We start from the raw sequence: 27,587 nt of genomic DNA, 5'->3' as shown, positions 1-27,587 counted from the left end.
GTAAAGGTGTCTGTGTGACAGTATGATCATGTCTGTAATCAGTTTAGTTCAAATATATGAATAATTGTTTTATGGAGGGGCGTGTGTATCTGCGTGTGTGTGTTTAAATTACAGTTTTATTCTCAGGTGGATGGAATGGTGTAACAGTACTGAAATCCGAACTCGGCTCTTCTCGTACTATGAGTCATTGAGTCATATGATCTATGATTCAATGAATCAACCTCTTACTGATTTACTGACTCTGATTCAATGATTCAGGCTTTTCAGTGTTCTAGAGGAGGGAGGTGGCAGGTGGGAGGAACACAGCAACAACTACAAATGAGTAACAGGGGAGGGAGAGAGAGAGGGAGAGCGAAGGAGAAAGGGAGTGAGAAGGAGTGAGAAGGAGAGAGAAGGAGAGAGAGGGAGAGAGAGGGAGAGAGAGGGAGAGAGAAGGAGAGAGAGGGAGAGAGAGGGAGAGAGAAGGAGAGGTGGAGAGAGAAGGAGAGCGGGAGAGAGAGGGAGAGTGAAGGAAAGAGAAGGAGAGAGGGAGAGAGAGGGAGAGAGAAGGGGAGAGAAGGAGAGAGAAGGAGAGAGGGAGAGGGGAGAGAGTGAGAGAGAGGGAGAGAGAGGGAGAAAGAAGGAGAGAAAGAGAGAGGGAGTAAGAAGGAGAGAGGGAGAGATAGGGAGATAATGAGAGAGAAGGGGAGAGGGAGAGAGGAGGAGAGAGAAGGAGAGCTAGGGAGAGAGAAAGAGAGAGAGAAAGAAGGTGAGAGGGAGAGATAGGGAGATAATGAGAGAGAAGGGGAGAGGGAGAGAGGAGGAGAGAGAAGGAGAGCTAGGGAGAGAGAAGGAGAGAGAAGGAGAGAGGGAGAGATAGGGAGAGAGGATGAAAGAGGGCGAGAGAGTATGAAAGAGGGAGAGAGAGGATGAAAGAAGGAGAGAGAGGATGAAAGAGGGAGAGAGAGGGAGAGAGAGGGAGAGAGAGGGAGAGAGAAGGAGAGAGATGGGGAGAGAGAAGGAGAGAGAAGGAGAGAGAGGGAGAGATAGGGAGAGATAGGGAGAGAAAAGGAGAGAAGGAGAGAGAAGGAGAGAGAGAAGGAGAGATAGGGAGAGCGAAGGAGAGAAGGAGAGGGAGGGAGAGAGAGAAGGAGAGCGAAGGAGAGATAGGGAGAGAGAAAGAGAGAGAGAAAGAAGGCGAGAGGGAGAGATAGGGAGATAATGAGAGAGAAGGGGAGAGGGAGAGATAGGGAGAGAGTGAGAGAGAAGGCGAGAGAGAAGGAGTGAGAAGGAGAGAGGGAGAGAGAAGGAGAGAGATGGAGAGCGAAGGAGAGAGGAGAGAGGGAGAGATAGGGAGAGAGAATGAGAGGGAGAGAGAAGGAGAGCAAAGGAGAGAGAAGGAGAGAGAGGGAGAGAGAGTGAGAGAGAAGGAAAGAGGGAGATATAGGGAGATAGCGAGAGAAAATGTGAGAGAAGGGGAGAGGGAGAGAGTGAGAGAGAAGGCGAGAGGGAGATATAGGGAGATAGAGAATGAGAGAGAAGGGGTGAGGGAGAGAGTGAGAGAGAAGGGGAGAGGGAGAGATGGGGAGACAGAGAGAGAGAATGAGAGAGAGGGAGAGAGAGAGAGAAAGAGAGAGGGATAGAGGGGGAGAGGGAGAGAGAGGGAGAAAGAAGGAGAGAAGGAGAGAGGGAGTAAGAAGGAGAGAGAAGGAGAGAGAGGGAGCGAGAAGGAGAGCGAAGGAGAGATAGGGAGAGAGAAAGAGAGAGAGAAAGAAGGCGAGAGGGAGAGATAGGGAGATAATGAGAGAGAAGGGGAGAGGGAGAGAGGAGGAGAGAGAAGGAGAGCTAGGGAGAGAGAAGGAGAGAGAAGGAGAGAGGGAGAGAGGGAGATAGGGAGAGAGGGAGATAGGGAGAGAGGGCGAGAGAGGATGAAAGACGGCGAGAGAGGATGAAAGCGGGAGAGAGAATGAGAGAGAAGGGGAGAAGGAGGGAGGGAGAGAGGGAGAGAAGGAGAGAGAGGGAGAGAGAAGGAGAGAGGGCGAGAGAAGGAGAGATAGGGGAGAGATAGGAGAGATAGAGAGAGAGAAGAGATAGGGATAGAGAAGGAGAGATGGGGAGAGAGAAGGACAGATAGGGACAGATAGGAAGAGAGGAGAGATAGGGAGAGATAGGAAGAGAGGAGAGATAGGAAGAGAGGAGAGCTAGGGAGACATAGGAAGAGAGGAGAGATAGGAAGAGAGGAGAGCTAGGGAGAGATAGGAAGAGAGGAGAGATAGGAAGAGAGGAGAACTAGGGAGAGATAGGAAGAGAGGAGAGATAGGAAGAGAGGAGAGCTAGGGAGAGATAGGAAGAGAGGAGAGCTAGGGAGAGATAGGAAGAGAGGAGAGATGAGAGGAGAGATAGGGAGAGAGAGAAGGTGAGAAAGGAGGGAGGGGTAGAGAGAGAAGAGGGAGAAGCAGAGGCAGAGAGAGGGAAAGGACCTTCGAGGCTCCACATAGATCGAGAGAGTAAAAGAACGAAAGAAAGAAAGCGGGGCGTCGTTGAGGAAAACCATTCAGAGAGTCAGATGACAGGATGAGTGGAGAGAGGGACAGAGAGAGAGAGGGAGTGAGGGAGGCAGTGTGAGAGCTAACTGTCAGACACGTTACGGACCTCTGTAGACAGACAGAACGTAGACAAGACTGTTTCCACGGTGACAACATGGGCGCTGTTGTGGGCACGTTAACCATGGGGGAGAGGACCAAGGGGGAGAGGAGGAGGCCATCCAGAGGTGAGACACACGTACACACACACACACACACAAACACACACACACACACGCACGCACGCACGCGCGCACACACACACACACACACACACACACACACACACACACACACACACACACACACACACACACACACACACACACACACACACACACACACACACACACACACACACACACACACACACACACACACACACACACACACACACACACACACACACACACACACACACACACACACACTTAAAAAAGGATGCTAGCACTCACATACACACATTTATGAAAACAACACAACCTACACCTATCTACAACGCATGCAAACAATACAAAGTCACACACACACACACATAATAATAATAATAATATTCATCATCATTAAGTCACTATTCCATGGAAGCATCTGTTGAATGTGTGTGTGTGAGAGAGGTACCACCTGAGGTAATGTGTGTGTGTGAGAGAGAGGTACCACCTGAGGTAATGTGTGTGAGAGAGAGAGAGGTACCACCTGAGGTAATGTGTGTCTGTGAGAGAGGTAACACCTTTGGTAATGTGTGAGAGAGAGAGGTAACACCTGAGGTAATGTGTGAGAGAGAGAGGTAACACCTGAGATAATGTGTGAGAGAGAGAGGTAACACCTGAGATCATGCGTGAGAGAGGTAACACCTGAGGTAATGTGTGTGTGTGAGAGAGAGGTAACACCTGAGATCATGTGTGAGAGAGGTAACACCTGAGGTAATGTGTGAGAGAGAGAGGTAACACCTGAGATAATGTGTGAGAGAGAGAGGTAACACCTGAGGTAATGTGTGTGTGTGAGAGAGAGGTAACACCTGAGATCATGTGTGAGAGAGGTAACACCTGAGGTAATGTGTGTGTGTGAGAGAGAGGTAACACCTGAGGTAATGTGTGTGTGTGTGAGAGAGAGGTACCACTGAGGTAATGGGTGTGTGTGTGTGAGAGAGAGGTACCACTGAGGTAATGGGTGTGTCTCTGAGAGGTAACACCTGAGATAATGTGTGTGAGAGAGAGAGGTAACACCTGAGGTAATGTGTGTGTGAGAAAGGGAGGTAACACTTGAGGTAATGTGTGAGAGAGAGGTAAAACCTGAGGTAGTGTATGTGTGTGAGAGAGAGGTAACACCTGAGGTAATGTGTGTGAGAGAGAGGTAACACCTGAGGTAATGTGTGTGTGAGAGAGAGGTAAACACCTGCGGTAATGTGTGTGAGAGAGAGAGAGGTAACACCTGAGGTAATGTGTGTGTGTGAGAGAGAGGTAACACCTGAGGTAATGTGTGAGAGAGAGAGGTAACACCTGAGGTAATGTGTGTGAGAGAGAGAGGTAACACCTGAGATAATGTGTGTGAGAGAGAGAGATAACACCTGAGGTAATGTGTGTATGAGAGAGAGGTAACACCTGAGGTAATGTGTGTGTGAGAGAGAGGTAACACCTGAGGTAATGTGTGTGTAAGAGAGAGAGGTAACACCTGAGATAATGTGTGTGTGAGAGGTATTGTGTGTTTGAGAGAGAGGTAACACCTGAGGTAATGTGTGGGTGAGAGAGAGAGGTAACACCTGAGGTAATGTGTGAGTGAGAGAGAGAGGTAACACCTGACGTAATGTGTGGGTGAGAGAGAGAGGTAACACCTGCGGTAATTTGTGTGTGAGAGAGAGAGAGGTAACACCTGAGGTAATGTCTGGGTGAGAGAGAGAGAGGTAACACCTGAGGTAATGTGTGTGAGAGAGAGGTAACACCTGAGGTAATGTGTGTGTGAGAGAGAGGTAAACACCTGCGGTAATGTGTGTGAGAGAGAGAGAGGTAACACCTGAGGTAATGTGTGTGTGTGAGAGAGAGGTAACACCTGAGGTAATGTGTGAGAGAGAGAGGTAACACCTGAGGTAATGTGTGTGAGAGAGAGAGGTAACACCTGAGATAATGTGTGTGAGAGAGAGAGATAACACCTGAGGTAATGTGTGTATGAGAGAGAGGTAACACCTGAGGTAATGTGTGTGTGAGAGAGAGGTAACACCTGAGGTAATGTGTGTGTAAGAGAGAGAGGTAACACCTGAGATAATGTGTGTGTGAGAGGTATTGTGTGTTTGAGAGAGAGGTAACACCTGAGGTAATGTGTGGGTGAGAGAGAGAGGTAACACCTGCGGTAATTTGTGTGTGAGAGAGAGAGAGGTAACACCTGAGGTAATGTCTGGGTGAGAGAGAGAGAGGTAACACCTGAGGTAATGTGTGTGTGAGAGAGAGGTAACACCTGAGGTAATGTGTGGGTGAGAGAGAGAGAGGTAACACCTGACGTAATGTGTGGGTGAGAGAGAGAGGTAACACCTGCGGTAATTTGTGTGTGAGAGAGAGAGAGGTAACACCTGAGGTAATGTCTGGGTGAGAGAGAGAGAGGTAACACCTGAGGTAATGTGTGTGTGAGAGAGAGGTAACACCTGAGGTAATGTGTGGGTGAGAGAGAGAGAGGTAACACCTGAGGTAATGTGTGGGTGATAACTCTAGAGAGAAGGGTAGTGTCATCAGGACATAGAGGATCTATACATGCTCTAGTGTAAGGTAATGTCTATGTGCATGTGTTTGCTTGATGTGTGTGTGTGTGTGTGTGTGTGTGTGTGTGTGTGTGTGTGTGTGTGTGTGTGTGTGTGTGTGTGTGTGTGTGTGTGTGTGTGTGTGTGTGTCTACATAAGTGTATGTGAACACATCAGTGGAGGGGAAACATACACAAGGTATTTGTCACTCTGCTCACACACTCTCTTCCATCTTGCCTGTTTCCTTGGAAGAACGGTTGGCATGACAACAAAATATATCAGTTTTGGGGGTCAGTGAGATGTTATGAGATTGGTGGTTCCAAAGTTAACCATGCTTATTGCAAATTTGCACAATTTTGCATATTGCTATTTTGATTATTTTTCCATGGGCTATTTCCATATTGTAATATAAATCACATTAGGTAACTTATCATGTTTTATATCATGAAATATTAACATAATGAAGACAATAAATATAATTTCTTAAATATAGTTTGCATTGCATTATCTGTCTTGTTCCTTCCAAATATGTCTTGTTCCTTCCCTATCTGTCTTGTTCCTTCCCTATCTGTCTTGTTCCTTCCATATATGTCTTGTTCCTTCCCTATCTGTCTTGTTCCTTCCCTATCTGTGTTGTTCCTTCCCTATATGTCTTGTTCCTTCCCTATCTGTGTTGTTCCTTCCCTATCTGTGTTGTTCCTTCCATATCTGTGTTGTTCCTTCCCTATCTGTGTTGTTCCTTCCCTGTCTGTCTTGTTCCCTCCCTATCAATCTTGTTCCTTCCCTATCTGTCTTGTTCCTTCCCTATCTGTCTTGTTCCTTCCCTATCTGTCTTGTTCCTTCCCTATCTGTCTTGTTCCTTCCCTATATGTCATGTTCCTTCCCTATAAGTCTTGTTCCTACCCTATCTGTCTTGTTCCTTCCCTATCTGTCTTGTTCCTTCCCTATCTGTCTTGTTCCTTCCCTATCTGTCTTGTTCCTTCCCTATCTATCTTGTTCCTTCCCTGTCTGTCGTGTTCCTTCCCTGTCTGTCTTGTTCCTTCCATATATGTCTTGTTCCTTCCCTATCTGTCATGTTCCTTCCCTGTCTGTCATGTTCCTTCCCTGTCTGTCTTGTTCCTTCCTTATCTGTCTTGTTCCTTCCCTATCTGTCTTGTTCCTACCCTATCTGTCTTGTTCCTTCCATATATGTCTTGTTCCTTCCCTATCTGTCTTGTTCCTTTCCTATCTGTCTTGTTCCTTCCCTATCTGTGTTGTTCCTTCCCTATCTGTCTTGTTCCTTCCCTATCTATCTTGTTCCTTCCCAATCTGTCTTGTTCCTTCCCTATCTATCTTGTTCCTTCCATATATGTCTTGTTCCTTTCCTATCTGTCTTGTTCCTTCCATATATGTCTTGTTCCTTCCATATATGTCTTGTTCCTTCCCTATCTGTCTTTTTCCTTCCCTCTCTGTCTTGTTCCTGCCCTATCTATCTTGTTCCTTCCCTATCTGTCTTGTTCCTTCCCTATCTGTCTTGTTCCTTCCCTATCTGTCTTGTTCCTTCCATATATGTCTTGTTCCTTTCCTATCTGTCTTGTTCCTTTCCTATCTGTCTTGTTCCTTCCATATATGTCTTGTTCCTTCCATATCTGTCTTGTTCCTTCCCTATCTGTCTTGTTCCTTCCCTATCTGTCATGTTCCTTCCCTATCTGTCTTGTTCCTTCCCTATCTGTCTTGTTCCTTCCCTATCTGTCTTGTTCCTTCCCTATCTGTCTTGTTCCTTCCCTATCTGTCTTGTTCCTTCCATATCTGTCTTGTTCCTTCCCTATCTGTCTTGTTCCTACCCTATCTGTCATGTTCCTTCCATATCTGTCTTGTTCCTTCCCTATCTGTCTTGTTCCTTCCCTATCTGTCTTGTTCCTTCCCTATCTGTCTTGTTCCTTTCCTATCTGTCTTGTTCCTTCCCTATCTGTCTTGTTCCTTCCCTATTTGTCTTGTTCCTACCCTTGTTCCTTCCATATCTGTCTTATTTCTTACGTACAGTGCATTCAGAAACTATTCAGACCCCTTGACGTTTTCCACATTTTGTTACGTTACAGCTATAAGGAAGGAACAAGACAGATAGAGATGTAAATGTGATTTTTCAGTTTATTTAATTTATGCATTTTCAAACATTTCTGCAAACCTGTTTTTGCTTTGTCATTATGGGGTATTGTGTGTAGATTGATGATGGACAAAAACAAACATTTTGAATATCTGTCTTGTTCCTTATCTTGTCATATCAACGATGTATGTTACACTTTTAGAAAAAAAGGTTCCAGGTAGAACTATTTTGGGTTCCATGAAGAACCCTTTGTGGAAAGGGTTCTACCTGGAACCAAAAAGGGTTCTCCTTTATAAAAATGTATTTTATATACAGTATATACAGTTGATGTTGGAAGTTTACATACACCTTAGCCAAATTCATTTAAACTCAGTTTTTCACAACTTCCCAGTGGGTCAGAAGTTTACATACACTCAATTAGTATTTGGTAGCATTGCCTCTAAATTGTTTAACCTGGGTCAAACGTTTCGGGTAGCCTTCCACAAGCTTCCCACAATAAGTTGGGTGAATTTTGGCCCATTCCTCCTGACAGAGCTGGTGTAACTGAATCAGGTTTGTAGGCCTCCTTGTTCGCACACACTTTTTCAGTTCTGCCCACAAATTTTCTATGGGATTGAAGTCAGGGCTTTGTGATGGCCACTCCAATACCTTGACTTTGTTGTCCTTAAGCCATTTTGCCACAACTTTGGAAGTATGCTTGGGGTCATTGTACATTTGGAAGACCCATTTGCGACCAAGCTTTAACTTCCTGACTGATGTCTTGAGATGTTGCTTCAATTTATCCACATAATTTTCCACCCTCATGATGCCATCTATTTTGTGAAGTGCACCAGTCCCTCCTGCAGCAAAGCACCCCCACAACATGATGCTGCCACCCCCGTACTTCGGCTTGCATGCCTCCTCCTTTTTCCTCCAAACATAACGATGGTCATTATGGCCAAACAGTTATATTTTTGTTTCATCAGACCAGAGGACATTTCTCCAAAAAGTACGATCTTTGTCCCCATGTGCAGTTGCAAACCGTAGTCTGTTTTTTTATGGCGGTTTTGGAGCAGTGGCTTCTTCCTTGCTGAGGGGTCTTTGAGGTGATGTCGATAAAGGACTCGTTCTATTGTGGATATAGATACTTTGTACCTGTTTCCTCCAGCATGTTCACAAGGTCCTTTGATGATGTTCTGGGATTGATTTGCACTCTTCGCACCAAAGTACGTTCATCTCTAGGAGACAGAACGCGTCTCCTTCCTGAGCGGTATGACGGCTGCGTGGTCCCATGGTGTTGATACTTGCGTACTATTGTTTGTACAGATGAACGTGGTACCTTCAGGCGTTTGGAAATTGCTCCCAAGGATGAACCAGACTTGTGGAGGTCTACCATTTTTTTCTGAGGTCTTGGCTGATTTATTTTGATTTTCCCATGATGTCAAGCAAACAGGCACTGAGTTTGAAGGTAGACCTTGAAATACATCCACAGGTACACCTCCAATTGACTCAAATTATGTCAATGAGCCTATCAGAAGCTTCTAAAGCCATGACATAATTTTCTGGAATTGTCCAAGCTGTTTAAAGGCACATTCAACTTAGTGTATGTAAATTTCTGACCCTCTGGAATTGTAATGCATTGAATTATAAGTGAAATAATCTGTCTATAAGCAATTGTTAGAAAAATTACTTGTGTCATGCACAAAGTAGATGTCCTAACCGACTTGCCAAAACTATAGTTTGTGAACAAGAAATTTGTGAAGTGGTTGAAAAACGAGTTTTAATGACTCCAACCTAAGTGTATGTAAACTTCTGACTTCAACTGTATATATAAAAAAGGAACCGAAATGAGTTCTTCAAAGGATTCTCCTTTTGGGACAGCTGAAGAACCCTTTTAGATAACACATTTTTTCTAAGAGTGTAGGGCTAGTGGTAACGTCAGATTACAGTTATAGTTCCTTGTTAAATATAGTATCCTAGCTTGACCTTATTAGAGCTGTGCTATGGAGGTGTGTTATCCTATCTGGGTCTTTCCATCTCTCTGATGTTTTCTGATGCATGTTATCTCTGTGACAGTGTGTGTGTGTCTCTTCTCTGTAACAGTCAGTCTGACAGGGTCTTAGTGACATGGGGCTGATGACAGCCAGCTCCGACAGAAGCTTTGGATGTCTTTTTCTCTCTGGTGAATGTGTCATTCCTTCTCCTCCACCCCCATCCTTCCATCCCTCACTCAGGCACCCTGCAGCAATGTTGTGTTACTCTTCTCTCTTCCTGCCACTCTCCCTCTCTCCCTTGCTCATCTTTTCTGTCCCTTCCTGTCTTTTCCTGCCTTCCTGTCTCCCAAACCCTTTCTCGTCTTCCTTTCTCTGTCATATCTCTCTCTCCACATCTCCCTCTGTCTCTCTCTCTCTCTCCTGCTCTCTCTCTCTCCCGCTCTCTCTCTCTATCTCTCTCTCTCTCCATATCTCGCTCTGTCTCCTTCTGTCTCCCTCTCTCTTTCTCTCTCTCCCACTTTCTCTCTCTCCATATCTCCCTCTGTCTCCATCTGTCGCTCTCTCTCTCCCTCTCTCTTTCTGTCATCCTCTCCTTCTTGTCCCCATTTCCACTCCTCCCTCTCTGTTTTTGCTCCCCCCTCCTACTCATTCCACATTTCTTTCTGGTTTTATCACTTCTTCGTTCTTTTCTCCCACACACTCTGATTCATAATCTACATCTTTCTCCTCACTCTCAACCCAACCCTTTCACATCCCTATTTTTGCTATCATCCCCCTTTCCTTCCCTCCCTCCCATCCTCTCTCACATTCCTTCTCTCCCCAACGCTCATACAGAGTATTGCAGGGTGTGTGAGTGCCTATTAACCAGGACATCCTGTGACGACAGCCTCAGTTGACTATCTACTGAAGTGTTTTTTTCTTCATGTGTTGATAGCAGACGCATCTCTTCTTGTCCATGGGGATGAGCAGACAAACGCCACTCTAATGCATTTCACACGGACTGTGTCATGGCATTAGCGTAATATTTAGTGCGATGGTGTGTGTGGGTCTGCTTTTCTGAGTCACTGAATTTGTGTCGGCCAGTGTCTTCCTGTTTTTAATAATGGATGTGTTTCTTTTGCACTTTCTAAGAATATGTGGAGATGTCACTCTGTCTGTCAGTGTTGGACAGTGAGCCCTTCAAAAGGCCAGTGATTATGTACATTAGTAGTAACACTGCTTAACATTTCCCAGTGATTTATTGGTGTGAGTGAAGGGTGACCGGAAGGCATGCAAAGTGAAGGTTTAGGTACAGTATGTCAATTTGTGTCACCCTGTCCTGAAGTCGCACAGTTGCTTTAGTCAAATGGAATTTAGAATGCAGTATCTTATCTCCACTGGTTGTGAGTTGGTGTAATGCTGTGTAAATCTATTGGTGTGTGTGTAATAGTGTGTAATATGGGTGTGTGTGATCCATATACCTGCTCAGTGTTGTGATATCAGAGTAGTGGTTCTGCTTCATAGAGAGCATTCCACACTGATAAGTGGCCAATGAGAGGCAGCTGTTGTGGTCGCTGGGGGACGCCACAGATTAGGCTAACTCAGATTATACAAACGAGAGTCTCATATGGAAGGATTGCAGGGATCAGTTTGAGTAGAACGAGAGAGAGGGAAGAGAACAGGAGAGGGGGGAGAGGGAGAGGGGGGAGAGGGACAGAGGGAAGAGAACAGGAGGGGCAGAGGGGGGAAAGGGAGAGGGGGAGAGCGGGGAAAGGGATCGAGGGAGAGGGGGGAAAGGGAGAGGGGGAAGAGAACAGGAGGGGCAGAGGGGGGAAAGGGATAGAGGGAAGAGGGGGAGAGGTGAGAGAGGGAAGAGAGAGGAAAAGGGAGAGAAAAATAGAGAAAGAGTCAGGATTATATACTCAATAATAAAATGGTGATATGACTCCAGGAGCATTTGCTTTCTCATGGTCAGTGAGGTTCTGGAAACAACACCATCAGGACAATATAAGAGAATACAAGATGTTGACAGAGGGGAATAGGAACGTCACAATGACCATCAGGGATCTGATCTGGCAAAACTACATGCCTCCCTCTACTGGTAGATTGTGATTACTACAAGTATATTTGACTAGATTCATAGAGCGGCATTGTATTTTATTGATAATAATAATAACTATTGGGCCTGACTGGTTGGTTTACATGGGGGACAATGACTTGAGTCATTGTTGGGTACCGTTGAACGGATATGACAACAGTTTAGCAAAGTTACTTTCAGGCAAGTTAAGCACAGCTACGTTATGTTGTACAGTGAAAAATGCCCTCATTCATAAACACGGTCGCACGCGCACACACACACGCGTGCACGCACGCGTGCACGCACGCACGCACGCACGCACGCACACACACACACACACACACACACACACACACACACACACACACACACACACACACGGAGCAGTCTCCATTCTATAACTATTATAGCACTTATCTGGGTGGGTTAAACTACTGCACCTTCTGGGGGTTATCCACGTTGTGGGTGAATAGTTACCACACGTGGTGATCCTCGTTGTGGGTGAGTAGTTGCCACTGGGGGTGATCCTCGTTGTGGGTGAGTAGTTACCACTGGGGGTGATCCTCGTTGTGGGGGAGTAGTTACCACTGAGGGTGATCCTCGATGTGGGTGAGTAGTTACCACTGGGGGTGATCCTCGTTGAGGGTGAGTAGTTACCACTGGGGGCGATCCTCATTGTGGGTGAGTAGTTACCACTGGGGGCGATCCTCATTGTGGGTGAGTAGTTACCACTGGGGGTTACCCACGTTGAGGGTGAGTAGCTACCACTGGGGGTGATCCTTGTTGTGGGTGAGTAGTTACCACGGGGGTTATCCACGTTGAGGATGAGTAGTTACCACTGGGGGTGATCCTCGTTGAGGATGAGTAGTTACCACTGGGGGTTATCCTCGTTGTGGGTGAGTAGTTACCACTGGGGGTTATCCTCGTTGAGGGTGAGTAGTTACCATGGGGGTTATCCACGTTGAGGGTGAGTAGTTACCACTGGGGGTGATCCTCGTTGAGGATGAGTAGTTACCACTGGGGGTTATCCTCGTTGTGGGTGAGTAGTTACCACGGGGGTTATCCACGTTGAGGATGAGTAGTTACCACTGGGGATGATCCTCGTTGAGGATGAGTAGTTACCACTGGGGGTTATCCTCGTTGTGGGTGAGTAATTACCACTGGGGGTGAGCCTCGTTGTGGGTGAGTAGTTACCACTGGGGGTTATCCTCGTTGTGGGTGAGTAATTACCACTGGGGGTGAGCCTCGTTGAGGATGAGTAGTTACCACTGGGGGTTATCCTCGTTGTGGGGGAGTAGTTACCATTGGGGGTGATCCTCGTTGTGGGTGAATAGTTACCACACGTGGTGATCCTCGTTGTGGGTGAGTAGTTGCCACTGGGGGTGATCCTCGTTGTGGGTGAGTAGTTACCACTGGGGGTGATCCTCGTTGTGGGTGAGTAGTTACCACTGGGGGTGATCCTCGATGTGGGTGAGTAGTTACCACTGGGGGTGATCCTCGTTGAGGGTGAGTAGTTACCACTGGGGGCGATCCTCATTGTGGGTGAGTAGTTACCACTGGGGGTTACCCACGTTGAGGGTGAGTAGCTACCACGGGGTTTATCCACATCGAGGATGAGTAGTTACCACTGGGGGTGATCCTTGTTGTGGGTGAGTAGTTACCACGGGGGTTATCCACGTTGAGGATGAGTAGTTACCACTGGGGGTGATCCTCGTTGAGGGTGAGTAGTTACCACTGGGGGTGATCCTCGTTGAGGGTGAGTAGTTACCACTGGGGGTTATCCACGTTGAGGATGAGTAGTTACCACTGGGGGTGATCCTCGTTGTGGGTGAGTAGTTACCACTGGGGGTTATCCTCGTTGTGGGTGAGTAATTACCACTGGGGGTGAGCCTCGTTGAGGATGAGTAGTTACCACTGGGGGTTATCCTCGTTGTGGGTGAGTAGGTACCACGGGGGTTATCCACATTGAGGATGAGTAGTTACCACTGGGGGTGATCCTCGTTGAGGATGAGTAGTTACCACTGGGGGTGATCCTCGTTGTGGGTGAGTAGTTACCACGGGGGTTATCCACATTGAGGATGAGTAGTTACCACTGGGGGTGATCCTCGTTGAGGATGAGTAGTTACCACTGGCGGTGATCCTCGTTGTGGGTGAGTAGTTACCACTGGGGGTTATCCACGTTGAGAGTGAATAGTTACCATTGGGGGTAATCTACGTTGGGGCTGAGTAGTTACCACTGAGGGTTATCCACGCTGAGGCTGAGTAGTTCACAAGGGGGTTATCCACATTGAGGCTGAGCAGTTACCACTAAAGGTTATCCATGTTGAGGGTGAGTAGCTACCTTTGGGGGTAATCCTCGTTGAGGCTGAGTAGTTACCAATGGGGGTTATCCACGTTGATGCTGAGTAGCTACCTTTGGGGGTAATCCTCGTTGAGGCTGTGTAGTTACCACTGGGGGTTATCCACGTTGATGCTGAGTAGCTACCTTTGGGGGTAATCCTCGTTGAGGCTGAGTAGTTACCAATGGGGGTTATCCACGTTGATGCTGAGTAGCTACCTTTGGGGGTAATCCTCGTTGAGGCTGAGTAGTTACCACTGGGGGAAATCCACGTTGAGGATGAGCAGTTTCCACTGGGGGTTGTCCATGTTGAGGCTGAGTAGTTACCAATGGGGGTTATCCACGTTGAGGCTGAGTAGTTACCACTGGGGGAAATCCACGTTGAGGCTGAGCAGTTACCACTTGGTGTTATCCATGTTGAGGGAGAATAGTTACCACTGGGGGTTGTCCACATTGAGGCTGAGTAGTTACCACTGGGGGTTATCCACATTAAGGCTGAGTAGTTACCACTGGGGGTTATCCATGTTGAGGCTGAGCAGTTACCACTTGGTGTTATCCATGTTGAGGCTGAGTAGTTACCACTGGGGGTTATCCACATTAAGGCTGAGTAGTTACCACTGGGGGTTATCCATGTTGAGGCTGAGTAGTTACCACTGGGGGTTATCCATGTTGTGGCTGAGTAGTTACCACTGGGGGTTGTCCATGTTGAGGGTGAGTACTTACAACTAGCGGTAATCCATGTTGAGGTGAGTAGTTACCACTGGGGGTTATTCACGTTGAGCCTGAGTATTTACCACTGGTGGTTAACCACCTTGAGGGTGAGGTGAGTAGTTACCACTGGGGGTTATTCACGTTGAGCCTGAGTATTTACCACTGGTGGTTAACCACCTTGAGGGTGAGGTGAGTAGTTACCACTGCGGGTTATTCACGTTGAGCCTGAGTATTTACCACTGGTGGTTAACCACCTTGAGGGTGAGGTGAGTATTTACCACTGCGGGTTATTCACGTTGAGGGTGATTAGTTACCACTTGGGTTATACATGTTGAGGCTGAGCAGTTACCACTTGGGGTAATCCCTGTTGTGGGTGAGTTGTTGCCACTGGAAGTTATTCAAGTTGATGGTGAGTAGTTACCACTGGGGGTCATCCACATTGAGGCTGAGAGGTTACCACTGGGGGTTGTCCATGTTGAGGCTGAGTAGCTACCATTTGGGGTAATCCACGTTGAGGGTGAGTAGTTACCACTGGGGGTTATCCATGTTGTGGGTGAGTACTTACAACTAGGGGTAATCCACGTTGAGGCTGAGCAGCTCCCACTGGGGGTTATCCACATTGAGAGTGAGGTGAATAGTTACCATTGGGGGTTATCCATGTTGATGGTGAGTAGTTACCACTGGGGGTTATCCACGTTGATGCTGAGTAGTTACCACTGGGGGTAATCTACGTTGGGGCTGAGTAGTTACCACTGGGGGTTATCCACATAGATGCTGAGTAGTTACCACTGGGGGTTATCCACGCTGAGGCTGAGCAGTTACCACTAAAGGTTATCCATGTTGAGGCTGTGTAGTTACCACAGGGGTTTATCCACGTTGATGCTGAGTAGCTACCTTTGGGGGTAATCCTCGTTGAGGCTGAGTAGTTACCAATGGGGGTTATCCACGTTGATGCTGAGTAGCTACCTTTGGGGGTTACCAACATTGAGGCTGAGCAGTTTCCACTGGGGGTTGTCCACATTGAGGCTGAGTAGTTACCACTTGGTGTTATCCATGTTGAGGGAGAATAGTTACCACTGGGGGTTACCAACATTGAGGGTGAGTAGTTACCACTGGGGGTTGTCCACATTGAGGCTGAGTAGTTAACAAGGGGGTTATCCACATTGAGGCTGAGCAGTTACCACTAAAGGTTATCCACGTTGAGGCTGAGTAGTTACCAATGGGGGTTATCCACATTGAGGCTGTGTCACGACTTCCGCCGAAGTCGGCCCTTCTCCTTGTTCGGCGGTCGACGTCACCGGCTTTCTAGTCACCATCGATCTATTTTTCAGTTTCGTTTTGTTTTGTCTGTTTATACACACCTGGTTTCAATTCCCCCATCATGTTCCCTATTTAACCCTCTGGCTTTCATTTCTGTTTTGTCCGTGATTGTTTGTGCGTTAGGTGTTGTGATGATTACGTGTGTGTTTATGATATTTTCCATTTGTGGAACTTCTGCATATATTTTGAGTAAAACACTGTGGTTTCACTCAACACCTGTGTCCTGCGCTTGACTCCGATACTTCTCCGCACACAACCCTGACAGAATCACGGACCATCTTCAAATGGAGTCAGCAGGCGCCGCCAGCCCTTCTCTCCCAGTAGGAGAGCAGGTTCAGCAGCACGCGAACATGTTGCATAGTTTAGGGACAGCCATGGATCGCGTGCTGCAAACAATGGACAGATGGGAGAGAGGAGGTCTTCCAGTAAATCATACCCCAGCACCTCCACCCGCACCTCTACCTACACCACCGTCCATCCCTCCATCGTACGGACCCAGTGGGATTCGGCTCTCGCTCCCAGGAGCATACGACGGAACAGCAGCCGGGTGCCAGGGGTTTCTCCTACAGCTGGAGCTCTACCTGGCCTCTGTTCATCCGTCCCCTTCGGGACACGAGAGGGTGGGCGCCCTCATCTCCTGTCTGACTGGTAAAGCCCTGGAGTGGGCCAACGCCATCTGGGGAAGAGAAGGATCTACCCGGGATAACTATGATGACTTCTCTCGCCGCTTCCGAGCAGTCTTTGATCATCCACCTGAAGGGAGAGCGGCGGGAGAGCGATTATTCCATCTAAGACAGGGGATGAGGAGCGCTCAAGAATTCGCCCTGGACTTCCGTACTCTGGCCGCTGGTGCGGAATGGAATGAGCGGGCCCTGATCGATCATTACAGGTGTAGTCTACGAGAAGACGTTCGTAGGGAGCTAGCCTGCAGGGACACCACTCTCAACCTGGACCAGCTGGTGGATTTATCTATCCGGCTGGATAACCTGTTGGCCTCCCGCGGGCGTCTAGATCGGGGTCCGCCCATTCCATTACCCAGCTCCTTGGATCCAACCCCTATGGAGTTGGGAGGGGCTGATAGGAGGGAGACCGGAGGGGGAACCACTCCATGTACCAACTGTGGACGCAGAGGGCACACTGCTGTCCGGTGCTGGGATGTTTCTCCTGGAAGTCGAGGTAGCAGGCGGAGCACTGGTGGGTCGTCTCAGGTGAGTAGGCACAGAACTCACCCAGAGCCTTCTGTTGCCCTCATGTGGTTACCTATAGAATTTCCTGAGTTTTCCCCGCACCCCCAGCATAAGGCGCTAGTAGATTCAGGCGCAGCTGGGAACTTTATTGACCGCTCTTTGGCTCATAGCTTAGGGATTCCTATTATTCCTGTTGATGTTCCCTTCCCTGTACATGCCTTAGATAGTCGTCCTTTGGGGTCGGGGCTGGTTGGGGAGGTCACAGCGCCCATCGCTATGAGAACGCAGGGGAATCACGAGGAGAAAATTAGTCTCTTCCTGATCGACTCTCCTGCGTTTCCTGTTGTGTTGGGTCTTCCCTGGTTGGCCTCTCATGATCCGATTATTTCGTGGCAACAGAGGGCTCTCAAGGGATGGTCCTGTCAGTGTTCAGGGAGGTGTGTAGGTGTTTCCTTAGGTGCCACTACGGTGGAAAGTCCAAACCAGGTTTCCACCATGCACATTCCTCCCGAATATGCCGATTTGGCACTCGCCTTCTGTAAAAAGAAGGCGACTCAATTACCACCCCATCGACCGGGGGATTGTGCGATAGATCTCTTGGTAGACGCTAAACTTCCCCGGAGTCACGTGTATCCTCTGTCACAGGAGGAGACGGTGGCTATGGAGACATATGTCACCGAATCTCTGGGACAGGGATACATTCGGCCTTCCATCTCACCTGTCTCCTCGAGTTTCTTTTTTGTGAAGAAGAAGGATGGAGGGTTGCGCCCGTGTATTGATTATCGCGGATTAAATAAGATCACGGTAAAATACAGTTACCCGCTACCACTTATAGCCAGTATGACCGAGTCATTACACGGGGCGCGCTTCTTCACAAAATTGGACCTCAGGAGCGCTTACAACCTGGTGCGTATCAAGGGGGGAGATGAGTGGAAGACAGCATTTAGCACCACTTCTGGGCATTATGAGTACCGAGTCATGCCGTACGGGTTAATGAATGCTCCATCAGTCTTCCAATCCTTTGTGGATGAGATCTTCAGGGACCTGCACGGGCAGGGTGTAGTGGTGTATATAGATGACATTCTAATATACTCCGCTACACGCGCCGAGCATGTGTCCCTAGTGCGCAGGGTGCTTGGTCGACTGTTGGAGCATGACCTGTACGTCAAGGCTGAGAAATGTCTGTTCTTCCAACAGTCCATCTCCTTCCTAGGGTACCGCTTTTCAGCGTCAGGGGTAGAGATGGAGAATGACCGCATTTCGGCCGTGCGTAATTGGCCGACTCCAACCACGGTAAAGGAAGTGCAGCGGTTTTTAGGGTTTGCCAACTACTACCGGAGATTTATCCGGGGTTTTGGTCAGGTAGCGGCTCCCATTACCTCACTGCTGAAGGGAGGACCGGTGCGACTGCAGTGGACAGCTGGGGCGGACCGGGCGTTTGGTCACCTGAAGGCTCTGTTTACCTCAGCTCCCGTGCTGGCTCATCCTGATCCTTCCTTAGCATTCATAGTTGAGGTGGACGCGTCCGAGGCAGGGATAGGGGCTGTGCTGTCTCAGCGCTCGGGTACGCCACTAAAACTCCGCCCCTGTGCGTTCTTTTCGAAGAAGCTCAGCCCGGCGGAGCGAAACTATGATGTGGGGAACCGGGAGTTGCTGGCTGTTGTCATGGCTCTGAAAGCGTGGAGACATTGGCTTGAGGGGGCTAGACACCCTTTTCTCATTTGGACTGACCACCGCAATCTGGAGTACATCCGGGCGGCGAGGAGAATGAACCCTCGCCAGGCAAGGTGGGCCATGTTTTTCACCCGTTTTGATTTCACCCTTTCCTACAAACCAGGTTCCCAGAACGTTAAGGCAGACGCACTGTCCCGGCTGTATGATACAGAGGAGAGGTCCTCAGATCCCACTCCCATAATTCCAGCTTCTCGCCTGGTGGCACCGGTGGTATGGGAGGTGGACGCGGACATCGAACGGGCGTCACGTTCAGAGCCCATTCCACCTGACTGTCCAGCTGGGCGTATGTACGTTCCGTTTGATGTCCGCGATCGTTTGATCTGTTGGGCTCATACGTCACCCTCCTCTGGTCATCCTGGTATCGGTCGGACGGTGCGCTGCCTTGCTGGGAAGTACTGGTGGCCCACTTTAGCTAAGGACGTGAGGGTTTATGTTTCCTCCTGTTCGGTATGTGCACAGTGCAAGGCACCTAGACATCTGCCCAGAGGGAAATTACAACCCCTTCCCGTTCCACAACGACCGTGGTCACACCTATCGGTCGATTTTGTGACGGATCTTCCCCCGTCGCAGGGTAAAACCACGATCCTGGTAGTTGTGGATCGGTTTTCTAAGTCCTGCCGTCTCCTTCCTTTGCCCGGTCTCCCTACGGCTCTACAAACTGCGGAGGCTCTGTTCACCCACGTATTCCGGCACTACGGGGTGCCTGAGGATATAGTTTCTGATCGGGGTCCCCAATTTACGTCTAGAGTCTGGAGGGCGTTTATGGAACGCCTGGGGATCTCGGTCAGCCTTACCTCAGGTTTCCACCCCGAGAGCAATGGGCAGGTGGAAAGAGTCAACCAGGATGTGGGTAGGTTTCTGAGGTCCTATTGCCAGGACCGGCCGGGGGAGTGGGCAGCTTACATCCCCTGGGCGGAGATGGCCCAAAACTCCCTCCGCCACTCCTCTACCAACCTATCACCATTTCAGTGTGTGCTAGGTTACCAGCCGGTCCTGGCACCATGGCATCAGAGCCAGATTGAGGCTCCTGCGGTGGATGAATGGTTTCGGCACTCAGAGGAGACTTGGAACGCTGCCCATGTGCGGTTACAACGGGCCATCAGGAGACAAAAGGCGAGTGCCGACCGCCACCGCAGTGAGGCCCCGGTGTATGCACCGGGGGATCGGGTCTGGCTCTCGACCCGAAACCTACCCCTTCACCTGCCCTGCCGGAAGCTGGGTCCGCGGTTTGTGGGGCCATTCAAAGTCCTGAGGAGACTGAACGAGGTTTGTTATAGGTTACAACTCCCCCCTGATTACCGTATTAATCCCTCGTTCCATGTGTCTCTCCTCAGGCCGGTGGTGGCTGGTCCGCTCCAGCAGTCTGAGGTGCTGGAGGTCCCTCCGCCCCCTCTTGACATCGAGGGGGTCCCGGCGTATATCGTAAGGGCCATCATGGATTCTAGACGTCGGGCGAGGGGCCTTCAGTACCTCGTGGAGTGGGAGGGGTACGGTCCGGAGGAGAGATGCTGGGTACCGGTGGAGGACATTCTAGATCCGTCCATGTTACAGGAGTTTCACCGTCTCCACCCGGATCGCCCTGCACCTCGCCCTCCGGGTCGTCCCCGAGGCCGGTGTCGTCGCGCTGCTGGAGCCGCGCGTCAGGGGAGGGGTACTGTCACGACTTCCGCCGAAGTCGGCCCTTCTCCTTGTTCGGGTGGTGTTCGGCGGTCGACGTCACCGGCTTTCTAGTCACCATCGATCTATTTTTCAGTTTCGTTTTGTTTTGTCTGTTTATACACACCTGGTTTCAATTCCCCCATCATGTTCCCTATTTAACCCTCTGGCTTTCATTTCTGTTTTGTCCGTGATTGTTTGTGCGTTAGGTGTTGTGATGATTACGTGTGTGTTTATGATATTTTCCATTTGTGGAACTTCTGCATATATTTTGAGTAAAACACTGTGGTTTCACTCAACACCTGTGTCCTGCGCTTGACTCCAATACTTCTCCGCACACAACCCTGACAGGCTGAGTAGTTACCACTGGGGGTTATCCATGTTGAGGGAGAATAGTTACCACTGGGGGTTGTCCACATTGAGGCTGAGTAGTTACCACTTGGTGTTATCCATGTTGAGGTGAGTAGTTACCACTGGGGGTTATCCACATTAAGGCTGAGTAGTTACCACTGGGGGTTATCCACATTAAGGCTGAGTAGTTACCACTGATGGTTAACCACCTTGAGGGTGAGGTGAGTAGTTACCACTGGGGGTTATTCACGTTGAGCCTGAGTATTTACCACTGGTGGTTAACCACCTTGAGGGTGAGGTGAGTAGTTACCACTGGGAGTTATTCAAGTTGATGGTGAGTAGTTACCACTGGGGGTCATCCACATTGAGGCTGAGAGGTTACCACTGGGGGTTGTCCATGTTGAGGCTGAGTAGCTACCATTTGGGGTAATCCACGTTGAGGGTGAGTAGTTACCACTGGGGGTTATCCATGTTGTGGGTGAGTACTTACAACTAGGGGTAATCCACGTTGAGGCTGAGCAGCTCCCACTGGGGGTTATCCACATTGAGAGTGAGGTGAATAGTTACCATTGGGGGTTATCCATGTTGATGGTGAGTAGTTACCACTGGGGGTTATCCACGTTGATGCTGAGTAGTTACCACTGGGGGTAATCTACGTTGGGGCTGAGTAGTTACCACTGGGGGTTATCCACATAGATGCTGAGTAGTTACCACTGGGGGTTGTCCACATAGATGCTGAGTAGTTACCACTGGGGGTTGTCCACATAGATGCTGAGTAGTTACCACTGAGGGTTATCCACGCTGAGGCTGAGCAGTTACCACTAAAGGTTATCCATGTTGAGGCTGTGTAGTTACCACTGGGGTTTATCCACGTTGATGCTGAGTAGCTACCTTTGGGGGTAATCCTCGTTGAGGCTGAGTAGTTACCAATGGGGGTTATCCACGTTGATGCTGAGTAGCTACCTTTGGGGGTTACCAACATTGAGGCTGAGCAGTTTCCACTGGGGGTTGTCCACATTGAGGCTGAGTAGTTACCACTTGGTGTTATCCATGTTGAGGGAGAATAGTTACCACTGGGGGTTACCAACATTGAGGGTGAGTAGTTACCACTGGGGGTTGTCCACATTGAGGCTGAGTAGTTAACAAGGGGGTTATCCACATTGAGGCTGAGCAGTTACCACTAAAGGTTATCCACGTTGAGGCTGAGTAGTTACCAATGGGGGTTATCCACATTGAGGCTGAGTAGTTACCACTGGGGGTTATCCACATTAAGGCTGAGTAGTTACCACTGGGGGTTATCCATGTTGAGGTGAGTAGTTACCACTGGGGGTTATCCACATTAAGGCTGAGTAGTTACCACTGGGGGTTATCCACATTAAGGCTGAGTAGTTACCACTTGGTGTTATCCATGTTGTGGGTGAGTAGTTACCACTGGGGGTTATCCACGTTGAGCCTGAGTATTTACCACTGGTGGTTAACCACCTTGAGGGTGAGGTGAGTAGTTACCACTGCGGGTTATTCACGTTGAGGGTGAGTAGTTACCACTGGGGGTTATACATGTTGAGGCTGAGCAGTTACCACTTGGGGTAATCCCTGTTGTGGGTGAGTCGTTGCCACTGGGAGTTATTCAAGTTGATGGTGAGTAGTTTCGACTGGGGGTCATCCACATTGAGGCTGAGAGGTTACCACTGGGGGTTGTCCATGTTGAGGCTGAGTAGCTACCATTTGGGGTAATCCACATTGAGGGTGAGTAGTTACCATTGGGGGTTATCCATGTTGTGGGTGAGTACTTACAACTAGGGGTAATCCACGTTGAGGCTGAGCAGCTCCCACTGGGGGTTATCCACATTGAGAGTGAGGTGAGTAGTTACCACTGGGGGTTAATCACGTTGAGAGTGAGGTGAATAGTTACCACTGGGGGTTAATCACGTTGAGAGTGAGGTGAATAGTTACCACTGGGGGTTAATCACGTTGAGAGTGAGGTGAATAGTTACCACTGGGGGTTATGCATGTTGAGGGAGAATTGTTACCACTGAGGGTTACCAACATTGAGGGTGAATAGTTACCACTGGGGGTTATGCATGTTGAGGGAGAATTGTTACCACTGGGGGTTATCCACATTGAGCCTGAGTAGTTGCCACTGGGGGTAATCCATGTTGAGGGAGAATAGTTTCCACTGGGGGTTGTCCACATTGAGCCTGAGTAGTTACCACTGGGGGTTATCCACATTGAGCCTGAGTAGTTACCACTGGGGGTTGTCCACATTGAGGCTGAGTAGTTACCACTGGGGGTTATCCACATTGAGCCTGAGTAGTTACCACTGGGGGTTATCCATGTTTTGGGTGAGTACTTACAACTAGAGGTAATCCACGTTGAGGCTGAGCAGCTACCACTGGGGATTAACTATGTTGAGGGTGAGTAGTTACCACTGGGAGCAATCCACTTTGAGGCTGAGTAGTTACCACTGGGTGTTAATCACATTGAGGGTGAGTAGTTACCACTGGGAGCAATCCACTTTGAGGCTGAGTAGTTACCACTGGGTGTTAATCACATTGAGGGTGAGTAGTTACCACTGGGGGTTGTCCATGTTGAGGGTGAGTAGGTACCATTGGGGGTTACCAATGTATAGGGAGAGTAGTTACCACTGGGTGCAATCCACATTGAGGGTGATTAGTTACCACTGCGGGTTATCCAGGATTTTCAACCCAGATATTGACCTGGTATGTTACCACTGCTGAGCTTATTAAAGGGTCTCTCCGATTTTCTGCATAGTGAAACTTTTCAATATGAATGAAGATTGCCCTGCGTATTGAGAGAGAGGAGGGAAGGTGTACTACCATTACCTGTGTGTAAGGCTGGTTTTGTGTGACTGTACATTCTTAGAAAAAAAGGTTCCAAAAGGGTTCTACGGCTGTCTCCATAGGAGAACCCTTTTTGGTTCCAGGTAACCTAAAAGGGTTCTGCCTGGAACCAAAAGGGGTTCTTCAAAGGGTTTTCCTATGGGGACAACCAAAGTACCCTTTTAGATTCTAGATAGCACCTTTTTTTCTAAGAGTGTACAGTATCATTGAACAGTGACTCGGTCAGGTGACTGAGGTGGAGGAACACAGGGATTTCTACAATGACCTCTCTCTCACTCTCTCTCTGAGGTCCATCTCCTCTCTGTGCTATTGTGTCCTCCCTTCTCTCTCTTTCCCTACCTACAGTATTACTCCTTTCTATAGCTGATGAAAATGCAACATTTTGTGTAAATTCCCTCTAATGATATTGATGCTCTGTCTCTCTCTAGATAAAATAGATGATGATTTTGAGTTGAGCATTGTGTGTCATCGGCCAGAAGGGCTGGATAAACTAGAGGCTCAGACCAACTTCAGCAAGCAAGAGCTGCAAGTGCTCTACCGAGGCTTCAAAAACGTATGTAGTCAATCTATGTGTGTCACTCCATTTCTCCATTACTTCATCACTTAGTGTCTGTCACTCTCTCTATGGCTGATCTCTCTCTTTTCTCTCTATTTTCTCTATCTTTCTCTGCCTCTCTCTCCATCGTAGGAGTGCCCTAGTGGGGTGGTGAATGAGGACACCTTCAAACAAATATACGCACAGTTCTTTCCCCATGGAGGTAGGGAATGAGTTTGTGTCTGTGTGTACATAACCTTTAAAGGTGTTGAGTTGTGCAGTGGATTTGTGTTATGATCACATAAAGGGTAATACATACATTACATGACCAAAAGTATGTGGACACCTGCTAGTCCAACATCTCACTCCAAAACCATGGGCATTAAAATGGAGTTGGTCACCCCTTTGCTGCTATAACAACCTCCACTCTCTGGGAAGGCTTTCCACTAGATGTTGGAACATTAGATGTTGGAACACTCCGGGGACTTGCTTCTATTCAGCGACAAGAGCCTTAGTGAGGTTTTTCCACACCGATGTTGACAAATCATTTCTGTATGAACCTCACTTTGTCCGCGGGGGCATTGTTATTGTATTCTCTAGTGTTAAGATTTCCGTTAACTGGAACTAAGGGGCCTAGCCCAAACCATGAAAAACAGCCCCAGACCATTATTCCTCCTCCACCAAACTTTACAGTTGGCACTATGCATTGGGGCAGGTAGGGTTATCCTGCCATCCGCCAAACCCAGATTCGTCCTGTCGGACTGCCAGTTGGTGAAGCGGGATTCATCACTCAAGAGAATGCGTTTCCACTGCTCCGGAGTCCAATGGCGGCGAGCTTTACACCACTCCAGCCGACGCTTGGCATTGCGCATGGTGATCTTAGGCTTGTGTGTGGCTGCTCTGCCATGGAATCCCATTTCATGAAGCTCCCGACTAACAGTTACTGTGCTGATGTTGCTTCCAGAGGCAGTTTGCGACTCAATAGTGAGTGTTGCAACTGAGGACAGACGATTTTTACACTCGGCGGTCCCGTTCTGTGAGCTTGTGTGGTCTCCCACTTCACGGCTGAGCCGTTGTTGCTCCTAGACGTTTCCACTTCACAATAACACCACTTACGGTTGAACGGGGCAGCTCTAGCAGGGCAGAGATTTGACGAACTGACTTGTTGGAAAGGTGGCATCATATGACGGTGCCACGTTGAAGGTCATTGCGCTCTTCAGTACGGGCCATTCTACTGCCAATGTTTGTCTATGGAGATTGCATGGCTGTGTGCTCAATTACATACACCTGTCAGCGATGGGTGTGGCTGAAATAGCCGAATCCACTAATTTGAAGGGGTGTCCACATACTTTGTATACATAGTGTATCTCTTCTCTCCAATGCTCTGCAGATGCCAGTACCTACGCACACTACCTGTTCAACACCTTTGACTCAGCACACAGTGGATCCATCAAGTTTGAGGTTAACATTCCTCTACTGTCTCTCTACTCCTCCCCTCTATCTCTCTCTTTCTCTTTCTCACCATCATCAGATGACTAACCCTTTTTGTATTCTGGATCATTCGTCTTCTTGTTCTCGGTGATACGGCGTCTCATTCTGTCGCTCTCTCCCTCCTCCAGGACTTTATCATGGCGTTGTCCACCCTGCTGAGGGGTTCAGTGAGGGAGAAACTGACGTGGACATTCAACCTGTACGACATCAACAGAGATGGCTACATCAACAAGGAGGTGTGTGTGTACTTAAATATTGCGTGTGGTTATTTCACCATTTAACAACGACAGGCAAATATTATTGCATATATTTTGCTTCATATGCGGCGGTTTTGTGTATTCTTTGTGCGTGTTTTACAGGAGATGACAGACATCGTCAGAGCGATATATGACATGATGGGGAAGTACACCTACCCTGCCCTGAAGACAGACACCCCCAAACAACATGTGGATGCCTTCTTCCAGAAGATGGACAAGAACAGAGATGGAGTAGTCACTCTGGACGAGTTCATTCTGTCCTGCCAGGAGGTCAACTTTCTCTACATTTATACGATCATCATTGTTCCACCCACTTATTCTTGTATTTTATATTAGTTTGAGGGTTTTGGATGGATCAAATTCAATGATCAACTGACCAACTTCACAGCCATGCGTCAACTCAACCACTTTAGGTTTGCTTCCAACCATCTACCATCTCTATGTCAACAACAAACATCTGACCAATCAGATTAGAACAAGGTAGCTGCTAGGCAGATAATCAATTATCGTTTCAAACACTGTTGTGTAGTTTTATAGTTTAGAAGTACACAACAGTGACTTAGGGTTATTTTATGAAGTATAATATTCTTTTCTATTTGCCCCTTCTGTAGGTCTTTACCTTTTTAACTTCTTCATTCGGTCCTCCAAAGACTTAGAATGAAGATGTCACAGCCTGGAAAATGTCATGGAAACCATGCGGGCTCAGAATGCTCAACACTCTTTCAGCTTGTCATAAAGTCGCCCAAAATTGACTCCAGTCATTGTGTGGGGGAGAAATCCACAATATTCGGTCAAATCCTATGGCTCTCCCATCAAATCAAACGAAATCAAACTGTATTTGTCACCACAACAGATGTTGACCTTACAGTGAAATGCTTACTTACAAGCCCTTAACCAACAGTGCAGTTTTAAGAAAAAATACTCCCCCAAAAATAACATTAAAAAAAATCTATGTATCAAATAATTAAACAGCAGCAGTAAAATAACAATAGCGAGGCTACATACAGGGGTACCGGTACAGAGTCAATATGCGGGGGCACCGGTTAGTCAAGGTAATTGAGGTAATATGTACATGTAGGTAGAGTTAAAGTGACTATGCATAGATAATAAGAGTAGCAACGCAAATAGTCTGGGTAGCCATTTGATTAGATGTTTAGGAGTCTTATGGCTTGGGGGTAGAAGCTGTTTAGAAGCCTCTTGGACCTAGACTTGGCGCTCTGGTACCGCTTGTCGTGCGGTAGCAGAGAGAACAGTCTATGACTAGAGTGGCTGGAGTCTGACAATTTTTAGGGCCTTCCTCTGACACCGCCTGGTATAGAGGTCCTGGATGGCAGGAAGCTTGGCCCCAGTGATGTAGTGGGCCGTACGCACTACCCTCTGTAGTGCCTTGCGGTCGGAGGCCAAGCAGTTGCCATACCAGGCAGTGATGCAACCAGTCAGGATGCTCTCGATGGTGCAGTTGTGGAACCTTTTGAGGATCTGAGGACCCATGCTAAATCTTTTCAGTCTCCTGCGGGGGAATAGGTTTTGTCGTGCCCTCTTCACGACTGTCTTGGTGTGCTTGGACCATGATAGTTTGTTGGTGATGTGGACACCAAGGAACTTGAAACTCTCAACCTGCTCCACTACAGGTTGGGGGTGTGCTCGGTCCTCCTTTTCCTGTAGTCCACAATCATCTCCTTTGTCTTGATCATGTTGAGGGAGAGGTTGTTGTCCTGGCACCACACGGCCAGGTCTCTGACCTCCTCCCT

At 48.3% G+C, this 27,587-nt stretch overlaps 1 protein-coding gene across 4 annotated transcripts in view; it reads left to right on the top strand.

Moving 5' to 3' along the window:
- The window catches only part of LOC139581403 (A-type potassium channel modulatory protein KCNIP1-like), a 59,099-nt gene that overhangs the window by 29,921 nt on the left and 1,591 nt on the right, over window positions 1-27,587 (top strand). For 2 of the 4 annotated variants that reach the window (XM_071411125.1, XM_071411127.1), the window contains 5 exons: window positions 23,982-24,106; window positions 24,242-24,311; window positions 25,479-25,549; window positions 25,708-25,815; window positions 25,939-26,106. In XM_071411125.1, the coding sequence (XP_071267226.1) occupies window positions 23,982-24,106; window positions 24,242-24,311; window positions 25,479-25,549; window positions 25,708-25,815; window positions 25,939-26,106 (542 nt within the window). Of the gene's footprint in view, window positions 1-2,127; window positions 2,750-23,981; window positions 24,107-24,241; window positions 24,312-25,478; window positions 25,550-25,707; window positions 25,816-25,938; window positions 26,107-27,587 lie in introns of those variants that run through there. The other 2 variants (XM_071411126.1, XM_071411129.1) reach the window with 2 other exon arrangements.

Source organism: Salvelinus alpinus, chromosome 7 (assembly GCF_045679555.1).
Source record: "Salvelinus alpinus chromosome 7, SLU_Salpinus.1, whole genome shotgun sequence".
Classification (NCBI taxonomy): Eukaryota; Metazoa; Chordata; class Actinopteri; order Salmoniformes; family Salmonidae; genus Salvelinus; species Salvelinus alpinus.
Note: the sequence above shows the minus strand (reverse complement) of the source record. Positions and strands in the feature narration are given on the sequence as shown.